Genomic DNA, 18,430 nt, shown 5'->3' with positions numbered 1-18,430 from the left:
TACAGTGTTGTGATCTGCTAAAACAGAGCTGAGAGTGGCTCTTACTTGGGAAAGAGCAAATTGGTATGTAAGCTTTGAAGAGTAAATTTCACTGAGGAAAATAAATTCCTTTAGTGTGTGTTTTTTAAGATCCATCTTTTACTTAGGTATATAAATATTAAGCTGTGGAAAGAAGGAAGAGTTGAGTCAAAGTTTGAGACAAACTTTGTCAAAATTAACAACACAATTACTTAATTCCAAAAGTCCTTGCTGTTTAAGAGGTGTCTAAACATACACACAGAGGTTGAGCTTGCAAATAACTTTTCTTTACCTTGCAGTATATATGCTTGTACATTAAGGACAAGAATCTGTGCTGTGTTTAGAAGCCACAGGCTATTGAATTTGTCCTCCAGAACGGATGATCTGACAAGTCCTCAGAAGGACAGTGCAGTGATCGGCTATGTGCTAGCATGGGACTAATCCTACCTGCTTAATACTAAAATCTTATAGCTGTTCCTATACAGCACAAAACACTTCTCAAACAGGGACTACACTAGGGATGATCACTTATCTGTTGTATTTATGCCACCTTTAGTAGAGGGTGAACAGACAGTTCAAGTGGAAAGGCACGTGCCAGTTACTTCATAGTGCTCTTGTATGTATGCAGATCCATCTTTGCTGTGGGGACCAGTCTCTTGGAAGCACTGAAATACCTCTGTCTGGACTGCTGAAGAAAGGAAGTGTGGAGATTGATCAACACCCTGTGGCAATAGAAGGAGCATTTGTCCTTGTCCCACCAAATAGAGCTAAACAGAAACTGCCACAGTTGCCTTTGGATATGGCTCCAGCTGTTGGAGTATCAGTAATTTTGCAAAGGGAGCTAGCCCAGGTATAGCTTACTTGTTTCTTTTTGGTTTAGACACAGTTGTGCAATTTCATGTTAAAAAAAAAAATATTGGTGTTTCTAAGTTGTATTTAACTCTTCAGTATGTAAATTAAAGCCTGAAAGATTAAGTTGCCTTATATGAATAAACCTTTCACTGCTTCATTTTTCTGTCAGTAAAAAAAAATCTCAAACTATAAAAACGTTGTAGACAGAATTTTTCAGTACAAGCTGTGATCAATAAGAAAACTATATTGCTTCATTCAGCCTTTGATGCCCTTAAATGCTCCAACTGAACCGAAACAACTACAGGAGAAGGTTCTTTCACCTGTTAGTGGAAAAACGGAGGTCCTGCAGCAGAGATCCCAGAATGTTGTGCCTCAGGCTGACCCCTCTTCAACAGAAGATGAAGCAACAGAAAGTGAAGTGGAAAGTCTTAAGTGTGAAAAAGGCACAATACTAAAGAAGAAGGGTATGTGGTATATAATCTTTTCTTCCCCAGTTGTCAAGTGTGGTCTTGGATCACATGCTATTAATTTGCAATGATAAGGCAAATAATAATTACTTAAAAACAAGTACAAGAGGAGAATAAATGTTGTAATTTGAACATGGTTGTTGTTGAAAACACTTTGAAGAGCAAGAATGGGGATTTGGTGGTGTATAGGTTACAAGTCATGTGGATGGTCATCAGCTTGTAAAATAATACCAGAAATGTTTGGAATTCTCTGAATTTTGAGAGTGGGAAGGTTCAGTATGACACCCATAGAGAAACTGACTTACTCAATGAGGAGATGAAATGATCCTAATGTTCATATTGATTAAATAGAAAGGCAGGGGAAATGTGGGGTTCTTAAGATTTCTGAGGAATTTACTATGTGAATAATCAATTGAGAAAACAAGTGTTTGTACTGTACAGATTCCTGGACAAAATGAAGCAGCTGGGTTTTTTGTTTGGTTTTGCATTATCTTTTTACAAGGGACTTGGTAGCCCACATAGCTTTCTAAGACTTACCTTGTTTTTGATTTGAGGACTGGTTTGGGGAGAAGTTGAAGAGGAACAGAGATGAGAGAGGAAGAAATACTATAAGGATAGGGTAAAGAAAGAATGTTAGTTTGCTAAACATTACTGAACATGCATAATATTAAGAGATAATAAATGAATAAAGCCCAATAATGATTTTTCTTATGATAGTTGTATTACTGTTTTGTTGACATTGGTCCTAAAGACCCAGTTCTGCAGAGGAAAATCTTTGTCCTAGAATGTGCTCTCAGGATTTGTCTGCTAATTCAGCCAAATTTGCTTTTAATCCTAACTGATCTTATTTAAGCAAGGATTGAGTCCTTTCTTATGAACTTAGCAAGAAAAAGTATTGTGAACCCAGCAGCTAGTTTGAATCTGTGGTTAAGAAATCCACGGGTTTTTTAATAGTAATAATTTTATAGCTCTCTTTTGGTAAGACACAAAACATATCACATCTATCTTTCAGGGCCGGTGGGTGAGTCCTCACAAGAGGTTAACAAACAGCATACTGAAGAGCTTCCAGTTTTTACATCACAGAGCAGAGCAAAGTCACCTTTGTCACATGTCCAAAATTCCAGTAAGGCAAAATTTATCAAATTCAGTACACCGAATGAAATATGAATATAATATGAACTTACGTGAATTTTAACAGTAGCCTGTATACAATTTTTGTTCTCTTGTCTGTGGCCTTAAGCTTCTATTCAGCAATTTCATTGCACCAAGCAATCTAGTGACGTTTTATCTGAATCACTAATAATGATTTTATTCCTATGTTAACGCTTACTAGCTGATGCTGAAGTAGTATTGAACTTTTATTTTTTGTATTTTTTCTGTTAATGCAAACAAAACACTCGAGCAGAAAATAGATTAAGTCAATGCTAGCAATTATGTATTTCTTTAAAAATGAGAGAAATGGAAACGTTTTAGGTAATTATGAAGAAAGAGGATCAGAACAACTAACACAAAAGGCAGTTGAGTTCTCTGACAGTTTCTTTACCTCTTTCTCTGCTTTATTTTCTTAAAACATTTTTGGAGACCCTGTTTGTAAAACTTGTATTTTGACCTTATACTCTTTGAAGGCAGTATTGGGTCCCGGTGTAAGGACTTGAGAAGCCTGTATGCAACTGGACAGGCATTCTCACTGTACTTTCTGCTTCCTAAAATAAAAAATGAATGTTGCAGTAGGTGGGTTCTGATCAAAGGGTGTGAGCAGATATGCTTTACTGACATAACTAGAGCATTTTAGTTTTTCAATAGTTAAACCTCAGCTTGGGACCAATAGTTGATGCTGCCTTACATGATCACTGAAGTGACCTGCTGCTCTGTCTTTTTTCAGTCCTCTACTAAAGGCATTAGTTAATTCAAAGCAAACTAAGTTACTACCAGGGATTTTTTTTTTTGTAGCCCACGTCTTCTGCATGCCCTCAATGTATCTGTTATATTGAGTGATATATATTGATATAAACTGTTGAAGCTGCAGTCTTGTAACATCCTTCTGAACAATTTAATACCTTGGATCTCAGTCTGAACTTTTCTTCAGTGAGATAGACTTCCATAACTTTGAAGATTAATAAAAAAATGAATAATATTACAGAATCTTAAGAAGTTTTTACGTACATCACAGTTCTGACTTTTTTTTTTTTTCTCCTTTGGAAGCAGTAACTTAGAAATAGAGTGGCTTTTTTCATAGTACTAGCTTAAGTTACAAGGAATTTAAATTTCTTGGGGAAGAATCCTATCTGTTTCTTGCATTTAAAATGTGAGACCTATCTTTAACATATTATTTTGGGCAGAACAGATGATTAAAAATGCACACAAATTCTCTTCTATCTTTTCAGCTGCTAATGGTCCTGTAGCTGCATCTCAAGCCAACCCTGTGGGTACATCCAGTTCTGAGCCTGTGTCAGCACAGAAAATTGTCATTCCAGCAGCCTCTCACCATTTTTGCTTTTCAATAGACTTACGAAGTATACGTGGTCTGGAAGTTGGTTTTCCAATAAATTGCATTTTAAGGTACAATTTATTTTTTTTTCTTCATAATAACAGTATCTATCTTTTTAATACAAGGCCTTCGTAATCTGAATGATTGGTGGCATTATGCTGCCTGATGCCTTTTACATAGCTGATTTTCAGTAGCAAAATACTTCAGAATGTTCATCTGGCATATCACTAGACTTCTGAGTATTAAAGATAGTATGTAATATTTCACCTGCACTTTGAGTTAACTTTCTTTTGAATACCTGTGCTCAGACAATAAAAATAATTTTTCAGTCCTTAGAGGAAAAGGAGATTCAGTTGCCTCTTTTACTTTCTGGCTGCCTTTCCAGCTGATCAAAGGAGTGATTTCTGTAGCTTTCCATGTCTCCACCAAGAAGTCCTTGTAGCATTTTAATAAGAGACAGATCACCTGGCTTGTGTGTGACAGTGAATCTAAAGAAAGCACATACTAATCTTAAAGTGAGGAATCCATGTAGTTGATGTATTATCATTCTGAGAGGTATTATCAGCGTTTTTTGATAGTCTCTGTGTACAAGAAGTAGAGCTTAGCAGGGAGAAGAAGCATCTTTTGTTACATAAATTCCTGGAGTTACGAAAAAGACAAGCTGTCTTGGATACGTGAGTTTTGTGCCTGAAGCAAAACTGCCAGTGCTAGTTTGGAGGAATTGCTTAGAGATTAGTTTATTACTGATGTCAACATGAGAGTATGGAGCACTTTTTGGATACTAAGCAGCTGTTAGTTGGGAGGTGAATGCTAAGTTGGAGGAGTAAGAACTAAAAAGGTGGCAGACCAATTAAAAGGGTATTGAAACCAGTATCTGTATGGGAGGTTGTGGGTTTGGTTTTTAACATTGCCAGTGAAGAGAGAGCTTTCTTTTATCAAGTTGTTTCATTTTAGGTTTTTTCTTAGAGTTTAGGAGCATGATTTCATAGATACAGGCATCACAGATCATAGAATCATTTAGGCTGAAAAGACTTCCAAGATCAGAGTCCAACTGTAACCGTAACACTGCCAAGTCCACCACTAAACCGTGTTCCTAAGCACCACACTTGCAAGTCTTTAATACCTCCAGGCATGGTGATTCAGCCACTACCCTGGGCAGCCTGTTCCAATGCTTGACAACCATTTCGGTGGAGAAATTTTTCCTAATATCCAACCTAAACCTCCCCTGGTGCAACTCAAGGCTGTTTCCTCTTGTCTAGTCAGTTCTTACTTGGTAGAAGAGACTGACAACCACCTAGCTACAGCCTCCTTGCAGGGGGTTGTAGATTCTTGATTCCTACTTAGATCTTCAGCAAGATAACCTAGCAGATTTCCAACCTCCTCTGGAAGCAGCAGCAGCTTCAGATGTATTCCCATTTGCTCTGCATCTGCTGTCCTTTGTGCATTTAAGGCATTAGGTCACTGCAGTCTAGTAGCTCTCCTTCCTGTTCTGGTTGTGTCTAACAAGCTATGTACTGCTTGATTTGTCAGAAGTTTGCACAGTGATCAATATATCACCATTTCTGTTGAAATGGATTTGGGAGTACCTGACATGGGGATCCCAACCCAAAAAGCCAGTACAGATACCACCAACTGATACCTCATGTTTTGCTGCCAACCTTTAATGAAGGATTATATGGCCATGTTAAAAGGGTGCAAAAGTTGTTTGCATTCTCTCTGTGCTGTCTGGGCACTTGCTCAGTGGGGTTGCACTTGAAACATCCAGGTTGGAAGTCAGTTAATGACAGCACTCTTAGCTCTTGCTCTCCCCATGCATCTTCATGACCTCTGTGTTGTCATACATACAACAAAGTTATGCGTTTTTAGATGCTTCCCTTAGGCTATCTCTAAACCTTAACTTAAAAACTTAAAACTTTAAAAATCTATTTCTGATTATTCAGGATTTTCTGAGGCTCATGAGGGAGAAAGGCCTTGAGGAAGGAAGGTGTTTATGGTTCTTATCACTGCTGTTGTCCTAGTACATGTTAAAGAATTTATTTGCAATTTGTTTTGTTCAGCTGATGGCAATCAGAATGGTTTCTGGGTTAAAATAGAGTGGTGAGAAGAATGTGGAAAAGTGACCTTGTTCTGCATTTGTGTCTTTAACAGCAAAATGGGCACTAGGTTGCGTAAGAACATCACTTTCCCATGGCATTGTGATGCATTTGTAGGACCTGAGGACTTAGCAGAGAACTGCTGCAGTGCTGCCTTCGACATGTCATTGCTGACTTTGCCAAACTGCAGTGTTCATAAATATTTTAAACCTGACAGATATCTTCTAATTGATAAAGCTGCAGCGTTTTGGGCCTTCAGGAAATGCTTTGTGGCTTACTAAAACTTCCCAGCCACTTTCGTTACGCAGAGTAAAGGCAATATAGCTTAATGTTTGAAATTCAGTTAACTGAAAAGGAAAACTTAACGCTAATCTCCTGTAACTGATTTGCCAACCAGGTACATGTTATGTTTAACCTCAGGGGAATCAAACATGCTTTATGAGCTTCTGCAGTGTAGTATTGCAAGAAAGCAAATGCTTTGTTGCTGAATGAAGATTAGGTTAGAAAAATGTCATTCAGGCTGAGTGACAGGTGGTTTGATTAAGGTGCTCCTGCCTTTTTGCTGGAGAAAAGATAGGAGATCAGTCTTTTTCTGTTTAGGTTGTCATGCAAATTTTCCATAGAACAGAGTTTCTTAATTTTGTCTTGGTAGAATGAACAGCCTTAAAAAATGAAGCAAACAACTGCCCCCTAAGAAAAAAATATAAAAAACACTCCTTCAAAAATATCTGCAAGAAACATGGAGTGAACTGCCAAACTTAAAATCTTCTCTTAAAGGAGACTTGACAGTATCATGTTTAACACCATGTTTATAAGAATGTGGATATATATGCATATAGGCCCTTATTAGCCAGCAGGTGTGATTTAATATTGAATGCTTAAGCAAAGTGACTAGTGTGTAGTTAATTAGATGTAAGCCTCTAATGAACACCTGTCAACATTTCCTTCCAATTAAATTGTTATCTCTATTACAGAAACATGTCGCTGCAGTTTTCTGTCAATGATAAGAGTTAGAATATATGTATTAAACTCTTTTTGAATAAATTTCAGGTGTACTTTGCTAAATGCTCCCTGTTTTGAGAGAAGTTGATGGTATGAAGCTTGTTTTAGTTGCTTTGAATAGTAACTACAGCTAATGCCACTGGTGGTTTTGGCAAATGGTCTGATGTTCCTAATGCATGAAAGACTAGACTGAACTTGGAGAGACTGAAGCGTTACCAGCCTAAGCAAGTAACTTTGCTTTTCATGAAGTTTCTTCTTAATATCCCTAAACTTGTTATGGAAAATCAATGTTTAAATGTAACTTGACATTAGAAAAGCTTTTTAATCGAATTACCTTGTTACACTCACATTTCTTGTGGTGCTCGTTAAGTACTTCAAAGTTTAGAAGAAAAATAAGTTTATGGTCTTGTTGCTACACCTGTAGTGAAGCAGGAACTGTGGAATAATTTCTTGTAGTTCAGCCAGCCAATGTTTACAAAAACAAGTCTTCCACAGAAACAACCAGTCAAATCATAAGAAGTAAGTACTTGTTACAACCAGACAGGATGACTTCTTTGTTTAAAAAAAGTATTCCATGAGTTGGACTTTTTTAATTGATGGTATATGGGAATTCAGCGATTCACAGCAGTTTTTATAGTTTGTCTTCTGGTTTCTGTTAGGGTCCTTTTGGTGCACATGACAGCATATCTTTAAGTGGTGATTTGGTCTGAGAGGGTTGAATGTTTATGGCTGTGGAGGTGCATCTGCATTTGCTTTGCATTTGTTGTTCTGACAGAGTTGAGTTCATTACAGTTGCAACTGGTCACCAGGAAGTCTATTCGTGTTAATGATTCTTGGAGTTTAAACTTTGTTTGAACTAGGGTGAAAAGGTGAGGTTGGGGTGTAGGGGTGGAATATTTTAACACACAACTAATAGAGATTGCATCATTATAATATTTTATGTATATTATTAAATGGTAAGTGGAATACAGTGTAAAGTGGGTGGACTTCTGTGAAAGCTTTTTCACATAAAATTCCAAAAATGGATTTGTTTGAGAATGGTGACAAGAAGTAGGTTTTGCTGTTTCATGCACTTTGAATTTTACAGTCAGTGGTGAATATGGCAAGAAGCTGAAAAGAAGAAACATCCAAACATAAATGCTAAGAAAATTTGCAGGGTAAAAAAAATTGCCTTTTCACTGTATATTGGAAGCATTATTTCATTCGGTTCTAAACAAGCTCTTCAAACAGTTAAGTGTAGAAATTTTTTAAGCAGCAGCATTTGATGAAGTATTTATTTTATTAGTAACTCAGCAGACAGCTGGCATCAACAGCTTCAGCAAAACAAAGTTCAAGAGGTACTTGACCTTCCCTTTGTAGTTTATCATACACTGAATTGTGCCAGGACAGTAGTTTCAGGCCACATTAGAAATCATAATGGTAAAATGATTTGACATTCCCTTTAGTGTGGGAATTAAAAACTAAATTCCTCAAATGTGACTGAAATTTTCAAATGGTTCTGACTCTGCATATATGTATACTTAGTGATAGATTATGACATGTCATATAGTTATAAATGTTTTTAAGTAGCAATCTATATCTGAATATAATAGGTTTCTTCTATTTCTCTGCTCACTTTAATTGCAGAATTTATTTAAAAGATCAATTTGTGTGATTGTAAACATACAGGTTATTGAAGCTTTTTTGTCAAAATAACAGTAAAATAAATGAAGTTGGATTAGTGCTGAAGTAAATAATATTTGAGAAGAAAATCCTGTTGTTTTGGACATATTTGTGCAGATTTTGCAACTTCAGTACAAATTGTGCTTCAGTAAAATGTCTAAACTGGTGTTCTTGTGGAAGTTTAAGAAAAAAGTATCTATTTATTAAGTTACTACCTTACAGCAGGCTTCCAGTACCTAAAAGGGGCCTACAAGAAAGCTGAGGGGGACTTTTTGCAAGGGCATATAGGGTTAGATCAGATAGAAGAAATTCTGCACTAAGAGTGGTGAGACACGGGAACAGGTTGCCCAGAGAAGCTGTGGGTACCCCATCCCTGGCAGTGTTCGGGCTGGATGGGGCTTTGAGCAGCCTGGTCTAGTGGAATGTGTCCCTGCCCATGGCAGAAGGGTGGGAACTAGATTATCTGTAAAGGTCCCTTCCAACCCAAACCATTCTATGATTCAATTTGATTATTTTTGTTATTGTTTTTATTAGGTACTCGTATCCATTTTTTGGCAGTGCAGCCCCTATTATGACAAGCCCACCTGTAGAAGTCAGAAAGAACATGGAAGTCTTTCTTCCACAGTCCTACTGTGCGTTTGACTTTGCAACTGTACCTCATCAGCTGCAAGATACATTCTTCAGGTGATAACGTACCTTCTTTTTATCTTAATTACGCTTTTTCTTTTTTTTAATAAATGCAATCACAAGTTCAAAAAGATCATCAGTTTGAGAATTTAGTAAAGAATCCAAGTGTCAGTGCCAGCAAATATTTAATACGCTGATTTTCCAGTTTCTCTATTATTACATTTGGAGTCAGGGACTCTCAAATTCTTGCTGTTCTCCTGAGTACTTACACAGGCATTATTGTTTTCAGAAAAAAAGGGTTGTTTCTGTAAGTTCTTAATTTAAAGGTTGATAGCATAGTTTTAACAAAGCATTACTTCAAACGAAATAAGTTTTTTATTCTTATTTTTAATACACAATGACTAACCAATATCTTTGAAAACAGAGCAAGTACCTAGGAAGCAGAGTACAGTGGTGAGGGCTGTGTCACAATTTTCCCAGTAGTCCCACCACCTTTCACTGATTAAGATAGAGAATAAAGATTCACTGAAGTAGTAGTATTTTGAAAGAAGAGGTGGAGGAGATGTAGTCTATGAATGGCAGTGACTAAAATTTGTTTATAGGTATTTATAAATGAAGATGACCTAGGTCTATTAAGATTATTCAGTCAATTGCTTTCACTGCAGCATTTTTCTAGTAATTGGAGAAAGGAATGATAATCTGACCAAAGGGAGTAAGTGATGGAGAAGAAAAGTCAGTCTGTCAGATTCCTCTGTGAGTGAGAGCCAGTAAATCCATCTCATTGTTTGACAGTTGTGAATATCAGTGATTTGGGAAGTTACTTTTAGAGAATGAGGTCCTTTTCCCATATGAATAGGAGTGCTTCCTCTTTTGTGTTGATGCCTGACACTAAAACTACTTTTGTTTCAGGTTACCTCTGCTGGTTGAATTGTGGCACAAGGATAAAACGGCTAAAGATTTACTTCTAGGGGTGGCAAGACTGCAGCTTTCAAACGTTTTGTCTTCAGAAAAAACACGATTCTTGGGTGGTAATGGTGAGCAATGCTGGCGTCAGACTTCTAATGAAACAGTCAGTGTCACAGCAGCACAAGGGTAAAACTATTTTGAAAACTACTTACTCTGTAGCAAGTTTTGTAGAATTGTTTGTTTAACATTTCCCTGGAAGAGGGCAAGCTCTTCCTGTTTACTTTTTTGAAGTAAGTAAACAGGCTGCAATGTACTGCAGTATGGGGGTGGGAATAGGCATCCAAAAGACTAAAAGTTAAATTGCCACAGGTATATTGTGCAACCCCACACCACTACCAGAATCATTGTACTAAACATTTGTATAATAATGATACTGGGTAAGCTTCACAGACAGACTAAAGACAGAAATAATTGGAAAAAATGTTACCGAAGCATTTTCCAGTCTGAGTTATTTAACAGTTACAAAAAGTTGTTGATATTGCAGCCAATAGTTAAGACCGTTTGTCCACAGTATGCTTTTAGATGCAACAGACTTCAGTGAAATTTAGGACAGATATATCTGTAGAGTGGAGAGGTTTTATGTTTCAGGCCTATGTGCTGTGATAGTAGCAGGAGTTTGAGCTTGTGTACATCAGAAAGAGCACTGTTATTATACTGTTCTGTCTGAATTAACTTGCATAGAGGAGTGATTTCTTTTTTTATATATGAAGAAACTTAATTTAGAATTCTGTCTTGTTGAAGATGTGAATGTGAACTGTGCTAGCAATCAGTGTCTGGACCCTCATCGTTTTGTGTGTGATAATGGACCTTGATTATGCCTTTAGAAATAAATACAATTGCTATTAAAATTGAGAGCAGTTTTAAACCTCTAATCCAGGGGTCCTCAAACTACGGCCCACAGGCTGGATACGGCCCCCCAAGGTCCTCAATCCGGCCCCCGGTATTTACAGACACACACCCCGCCGGGGCTTGGGAGGGGGAACCAAGCAGCCGCAGATGGCTGCCTGCCACTGCATCCGCGCCGGCCCCTGGTTAAACAGTTTGAGGACCCCTGGTCTAATCCTACAGATAAGTAAAACACGCTATATTTGACACACAGGAAACTTCAGGTTATTGACACAACTGACAGAAAACTGATCTCTGACTTTATTTAAACTTTTTTGTGTGAAAGTCTGTGGGGAGTTACTTTATGATCTCACTGTACATTAAGGTTCACGTTTTCACCCATAGTAAGTTTGTTAAAATGAAACCTGGTTTTGCGTAAAACTTAATAACCACTAGGTGGCATTCTCAAAATGTAATCAGGTCACTCTGTTTTGCTGTGTTGATACCTCTCTAGGTTTGCTGTAGTTGATCTAATGTCCTTTTTATGCCGATATGTTAAACTGACTTAATTACTCAGATTTCTGATGTCCACTACTTTGAATCTTGTTTTCTTTTTTAATCAGTGACTGATAGAAAGTTGTAAGAATTTAATATAGTAATTCATTTTAACTTATGTGAAGTACAAATATTTCGGTTTTTTCCCTTGCAAATAAGTGCAGAAGATTGCACCTTTAAAAATATTTTAGTGTTGTTTTTCTGTATTTGCTGGAAGAGAATTTCTGTGAAAACTACAGCCTTGGTTAATTCTTGCAGCCTTTTGTTGCAAATTGCTTGATACGCAATTCTGCAGCTTCCAGGTGTCAAGTGATTAATTGCCTTTGCATCAGTGAGTAGTTATAATTGAAACTGTAGTTTTGTTTCTGACCAAGTACTGGTGTAGACCACAGTATACTTTAATGTTAGACTAGTGATAACTTTGTTACATGACTTGTGTCTATTCCTTCTGTTAATATCTTTCTGGGTAAAAAACAAGCAAACAAAAAGCCCCCCAAAACCAAAATAAAACCAAAGCCTTCCTTTGTTTACTACATTTTGTCTATGATTAGAGATGGCCAGAGACAAACTGCTCCACTTAAGTAGAAACTGAAACCGATTTCAAATTAGTTTATTAAAGTATCTGTTATCTAGAGATTTTTTTCACTGTACAGGAGCAGGTAGATATCTGACCTGTAGGTGGATTTGAAGTTGTCAGTTCCCTGTGCTAAAGCTTCCAGAAATGTGTTCTTAGTAATCCAAGGGTAGCTTATGACACATGATATGCTACGTGACTTACTGTACTGTGGATAACTAGAACATTAGTGTATAACATTTAAAAAAGCAAGACTAATGAAATTCATTGAGTATCTTGGAACAAAGTTGGCAACAATACCCGTATTCAACAGGTATGTTTGTTAGCAAGGTTTCACACTGCAGGTGCAGTTGTGGATCATTTGTTACAGGGATGTGTTGATTATAGTAAGCTGTTAAAGTCAGAAAGCTTATTGTAGATGTGTAAATTGATCCCGAAGTTAAAACAATATACATGGGAAACATGTTTGAGCTGTCATGTAGGCAACTAATTAGAGTCCCGGAGCATACGTAGAACCTTTTAGCACAAAACTTTGCTGTTGTCTTACAATTCACTTCCTGTATTTTTAAGACAGGTTTCACTAAAAGCATTCTAATGCTGTTTATAGGGCAGGCAACAGAATAGCAGAGCTTTCATATGTTATCACTTTGGAAGACTACGGGCTTGTGAAAATGCAAGAAGTTCTGGTGTCAGATTCTTCTCAGGTAAATTTTAAATAAATTTTATCCTCCTTCCCTGAATACTACTTTGACAAGTTGGGTTTCCAGTTAAAAATCAACTGTTGTTACATCAGTGTGTAGGTGGTGGTCAGCAACGGCATGTCCCTCACGCTCAGCCTCGTTGTCCTCCAGAAAACCACCCAGAACCTCGAGAAACTCTTGAATACAAAGCAGCACTGGAGTTAGAAATGTGGAAGGAAATGCAAGAGGACATTTTTGAAAATCAGGTTTTTACACTTCTAGTTTATTTCCTAGATGGCATGACTGCCAGGGAAGCTTTAGCAGAGTTGATGAGAGGAATATTAACTGCTGTTTTTCTTAAACTTCACCACTGTTTTGAATAAGAACTAAATTTTTCTCATACAGAACATTCAAACTTCAGATGTGCACAAATATATTCTGTACTCATAGGGAAGAAGGCTAATTGTTTTCTGTTAAGTGACCGAATTAGGTGCTAGGTAGTGAGTTACAGAATACCCCTTTCAGAATTTCCCCTTACTGTTTATGAAGTACAGGAGATACTCAAGATTCAAATTATTGGTGTTAAATATTAACACCGTGTTTTTTTATTCTGAGTCAAAATCCATTGCTGTGTTTCTATTCTTGATGTCGTTCTAGGTGTTAGTTACATGCTTCTTTCTAAAAAATACTAAGACTCTAGTGTCTATATGTTAAGATATCTTTCTCAAACTTGGGCTTACTTTGCATTTTGTACTTAAGGGTAAGAAATATCTTTCGCTATCAGAATCATACCTTGAGTTATACATGTCAGTGTACAAAAACTAATTTTCAGTTATTTGGTTTCAAGGCGTAGTTCTTTTAGTACTCTTGCCTTTAAATGGTGCTTCCAACAATCTTGATTTGGTTTTCTGGTTTGGGGGTTTTGTTCCTTTTCTTGCTCTTACAAGCTGAAGAAGAAGGAAACAGTCCATATGCAAGCACTTGCAGAAGAATGGAAGAAAAGAGATAGAGAGAGAGAAGCATTAGTGAAGAAAAAGGTAAGGAAATTCATACATATACTTGCTAAAGGTCTCATTATAAATCTCATATCACTGTAAACATTTGACAAAATATTTCATGATTCTAACATGGAACAAAGGGTCTGTGATTAGTCTTCACATCTACTGGTATACATGCATCTGGTCTACAACAGTGCAGAAAATTAAAAGTAGCCCCTAATCATAGAATACTTGTTAGCAATCCTTTAGGTTAGCTTACTTTCTTTGGGGGCTTTTAACTTCAACTGCTTTTCATTTGCATAGTCAAAAGCTACTTCTACAGCCCCACTGTTCATGGTAACCTGTTAGCCTTTATTGCATTAGGAAAAAAAGGCTCTCCACTGCAATTTCTTCATTAAGAGCTGTAGATTTGTTTTACATGTAAACTTACAAAAAAATATTGTCAATGTTTTATACCACAGCAAGAGTAGATTTTTTTGCCTGCCTAAACCAGTTTTCATGGCAAGAAAAAACTGCCTTTTTTGTTCTTTTAGGTAGCAGAGTATACTGTTTTGGAAGAACAACTTCAGAAAACTCTGAGAGATCTAGATAAACGAGAACGGCAGCTTTTTAGTGCTGAATCAGAGGTAAAAGTGTTTGGTCATTTTAAACAGTGCAATTGCATGAGCTATTTCTATAGGGGGTGTTGAATTTTCACATAGAGACAATTGTGACCCGTGTATAAGAACTGAAGTAGCTGCATTGATTTTGATACAGAGGAGCTCTAAAAAATTAAGCCAAGTGTTGTTACAACTCCACATTTTTATTGAAATGGAAATTGAATGATCTCTTAAATGGCTTACTACATTTACAGAACCTTTAAGTTTTCTATTTTTAACAGTATTGGTGTCATGGAGACATTATATAACATTATTATATCTCCATTTTAAATCTGGTATGGTCAACCGAACATTGTACATGTATGCAAGAGTGCTTTACTTAAAACAGTAGTCGCTAGATTAACCATTGCAATAGGAGAAGGTGACAAGGAGAGCTGGGAGAAATTGCAGTTGTCCAGGTTTTGTTATCCAGCAATTTGATAGAGTTCCAGTCTTACTTTTTTCATAGTGACAGGGCCAAAGATGTGGGAGAAACCAGTAGCTACCACTGTTTCTAGATCTCACTGAGCACCCTCAAGATGAGAAAATGGGGTGGGAGACCTCAGGGAAGCTAGTAGCATGAAAAGAGAAAGAAGGAAAATAAATTGCCTATTTTTGTACTTTATGACAAACTCACAATTATATAGGTGAACAGCTGTGGTGACTTAGCTGACCAACAAACTCAGATTCCACTTGTAGCTGAGATTAATCTTGTTATCCTAACAATCCCTCCTGTGCTTGTGAACAAAGCTAAGAAAGCTCCCGACACAGGGACTGGCTGGTTGAGTCTGCATCCTGTCCTGTACTCAGGCTGTCTATACCCCTCATGTTGTAGTTTATGCTGTAAATAATGCCTGACTTTACTTCTAGCATCTATGCAAAAGAAATGGTGTTGTTTGGCAAACATTTCGGTCTGAGTAAAAGTATTTTGAATCTCATACATGTTTGTCTCAAAACTTGCTCTCAAATTAGTGAGATTCTGACCCGAGTGTATAGAAATAATGAAAGCTGGTAGATTCCAAAAAATCTTGACAAAATTGTGTAAGGTTCATTTAGCAATTACTTAGTTTGAGAAATGGGCTGTTCGGAGAGGTTTCTATTCAGCTAGCAGTTATCTGGGCTGGTAAAATCTTTCTACAAAGTTCAAACATGTCAAGGACTGTTTTCATGTTTAGCTCAATTAGAAATTCTCTCAGTATACTCAGTTTGGAAAGTGTGATGCTACTGACCTAAAGGCCTCTTGGCTGTAGCTGTGGCTTCACTGTTTCTGCAGTGAAGGGGTATATTTAGCTTTTTTCGTTTGTAGTTGAAAGGTGGATATAAAATTTGCCTGTAGAAAGTACAGTAGAGAGATAGATATATAGCTCCTTTTTTACTATAGTCAAGCAAGAGTATATTTGTAGCCCAAATACCTGCAAATCACTGTCATTTGTTAAACTGAAAGCCAATTAAAAATATATAGCAAACATATAGATAACAGTGGAATTTCTATTGTTTAGTTTATAAAGTGGATAACAATTTTTTTCTGTCATGAGTAGTAGTAACAGTTGTAAGAAAGGCTCTTAAAGCTATTGCACCTATGGATTAATATAAATATCTCACTTCTAAGCTGCAAAGAGTAAAGAAGGAGGTGCAAGCAGAGCATGAACGAAATCTGCAGGAGCTACAGGATTCTGTGCGGCGAGCCAGAGAAGAATGTTTGCACCAGGTTGAGCTAGAAAGGTCAAAAATGAAACAGTTGGAAGAAGACAAGCTTCGCTTACAGCAGCAGGTAAGTACACTTAAATTTTCTGCCTCAACATTTTTTACTTAAGGAAGCATTTTTGAAATAAGTATACTAAGTTGAGCTATAGTTTTGAGGCAAGCGTGTTCTGGCAACTTTGTCATTAAACATTTTATCTCCCTTGTTTGGTGAGCTACATGCTAGGATCACTCTGTCAGTCTTGGTCAGTAGTAGGGCCGGTGGCTATAATTTTTTTCCAACACTGAAAATCAAACAGCTATTACAAGTGCATGTTACATGTAGAACCTGATGAGCAGTATACATTTCAGTGACTTAACAAATTACTAGCACTTTAACATCTAGGAAAACACCTAAGCAGCTTGACTATGCAGTTTGTTTTATTCTTGCATTGCAGAAGAGTTATTTCTTCTATCTTAATAGGGGCAGAATGGGGGGAGAATTTTATTGTTAATGATCTTCTGAAAGTAGCATTTCATTAAACCAAGAAAATTAGACTACATTCTGTGGTCCTGTAAGTTAGCTTTTGCACTAACAATAAGGTTAGTCTAGCTATTTTTCTTGACTGCTAAAGCATACTGTAAAATTTCAAGTTAATACTAGCTTTTTTGAGCAGTTACAATATTAGATACTCAATTTGTTAAGTAAGTGAAATCTTAGTAATATGTAAGGTTTTTTTCAAAGTGCTTATTTTGTGTAGATGGATTACTTGCTTTGGTGCTTTTCATTTGTGATACGTGATAGTGATAATGCCACCATAGCTTTGACTAGTTGAACTGTATCAGTCAAATGCGTATTTTTGTATGAAGAGTTGTGCTGAGATTTTGTGGTTTTTTTAGTTTAATATTAAACACTGATATTAACCTACTTATTTTTATGTCAGCATGTTAACCAAGTACAGTGAACTCTTTAAATATAGCAAATATAAAAAAGCTGCTAATCATCACTATTTTAGTGAACACTCCTTGAACTGAGATTGCAGAACACAATTCTCTTCAAACTGCTAAGTGCATCACTTCTCTGCATCGTAGATGTGTTGTTGGCAGCTACCAATGCTGTATCAGTCCAGACAAGATAACCAATAGTTCTTCAGGCTCAAGTGGCCAAATTTCCCCATCTAGGAGTTACTTCCATTTTCATTGTTTTGAGTCCCACTGACTTTTAGTTAGATTGCAATAGTATCACAATGACTTTCTTTTTTGTTCAGAACAGACATACTGTATCAGACCAGAGATCCAGTTAGCTCAGCATTCTGTTGCAGCAGTGGATGGATTTAAAGGGCAAGAAAATATGAAATGGGACAATGAGAAAATACAGTTTTGGTGTATCCAACAAAACCATCAAAAGTTACATGTACCCTCAGCCACAGGCAGCATTTCATATTTATGACTCCATTGGTGAAAGTATTCTTCATGAATTCATCTGATCCTTTTTAAAAAGTATTTCTATTTTTAGCATCACAACTTCCTGTGGCAGTGAGTTCTAAAATGTGTTGTATATTTTAAAACTTCTTTTTGTTCATTTTAAGCTTGTTGCTTAATAATTATGAGGAGGCCTTTAGTGCCTGTACTACCTACATACCGTTCCTAGTTGCTTAGGTGTCTGTCATACTGTGTCTTCTGAACATGGCTATGTTTTGTCTTGCTTTGTATGAAGGCCATTCCTTCAAGGTGATCATCCCTGCTGTCTTTCTCTGTGCTGTTCCTGTTATTGAGTCTCATGGTTCAGTGTGAGGTGGTTGTTGGAGTATTGCACATAAGCAAAAGAAAAATGCTTGTCTTTACTGGGGGTGGGATGGGTTTCTGGTTTTTTGCTTTGGAGTCTCACTGTAGGATGGTTCCCTTTGTAAAGTATATGAGCAGAAAGTTTCTGTTGCCATTAGTTTTGATGAGTCTTTCTTCTTACCTTCCCTGGGTGTGGGGTTTTTGTTTTGTTTTGTTTAACAAGGAATGTTCTACAGCAAATCATAATTGTTCTAAACAATAGGCTTTGACTTACTCCTTACCTTTAAGGAGATGTGTCAATACACAATTTTCACATTTGTATTGTAGAGTTCTCTAAATGTGTAACTTTGGGAGGTAAGCCCCACTATATTCCAGAGAATGTCATTGAAGCATCCACCTTGAAGAACATCACTTTTACTTCCTGAATAAGGAGGTTGTGCTTTGTGATTCGTGCAGCTCCCTAACAGTTCACAACCTGAACCTGAAATTCAATATTTGAAAGTGTTTTCAGAACCAAACA

General features: G+C 36.9%; 1 protein-coding gene across 1 annotated transcript in view; it reads left to right on the top strand.

Annotated features, from left to right (window-relative positions):
* The window catches only part of CEP120 (centrosomal protein 120), a 44,992-nt gene that overhangs the window by 10,638 nt on the left and 15,924 nt on the right, over positions 1-18,430 (top strand). Inside the window, exons 7-17 of the mRNA XM_040580214.1 lie at positions 647-868; positions 1,130-1,334; positions 2,350-2,460; positions 3,722-3,896; positions 9,117-9,266; positions 10,119-10,301; positions 12,737-12,833; positions 12,923-13,075; positions 13,757-13,846; positions 14,341-14,433; positions 16,055-16,216. Of these exons, the coding sequence (XP_040436148.1) occupies positions 647-868; positions 1,130-1,334; positions 2,350-2,460; positions 3,722-3,896; positions 9,117-9,266; positions 10,119-10,301; positions 12,737-12,833; positions 12,923-13,075; positions 13,757-13,846; positions 14,341-14,433; positions 16,055-16,216 (1,641 nt within the window). The remainder of the gene's footprint in view (positions 1-646; positions 869-1,129; positions 1,335-2,349; positions 2,461-3,721; positions 3,897-9,116; positions 9,267-10,118; positions 10,302-12,736; positions 12,834-12,922; positions 13,076-13,756; positions 13,847-14,340; positions 14,434-16,054; positions 16,217-18,430) is intronic.

The sequence above is a fragment of the Falco naumanni genome, chromosome Z (assembly GCF_017639655.2).
Source record: "Falco naumanni isolate bFalNau1 chromosome Z, bFalNau1.pat, whole genome shotgun sequence".
NCBI classification, from domain to species: domain Eukaryota; kingdom Metazoa; phylum Chordata; class Aves; order Falconiformes; family Falconidae; genus Falco; species Falco naumanni.
This window is presented reverse-complemented; position numbering and strand designations above follow the sequence as displayed.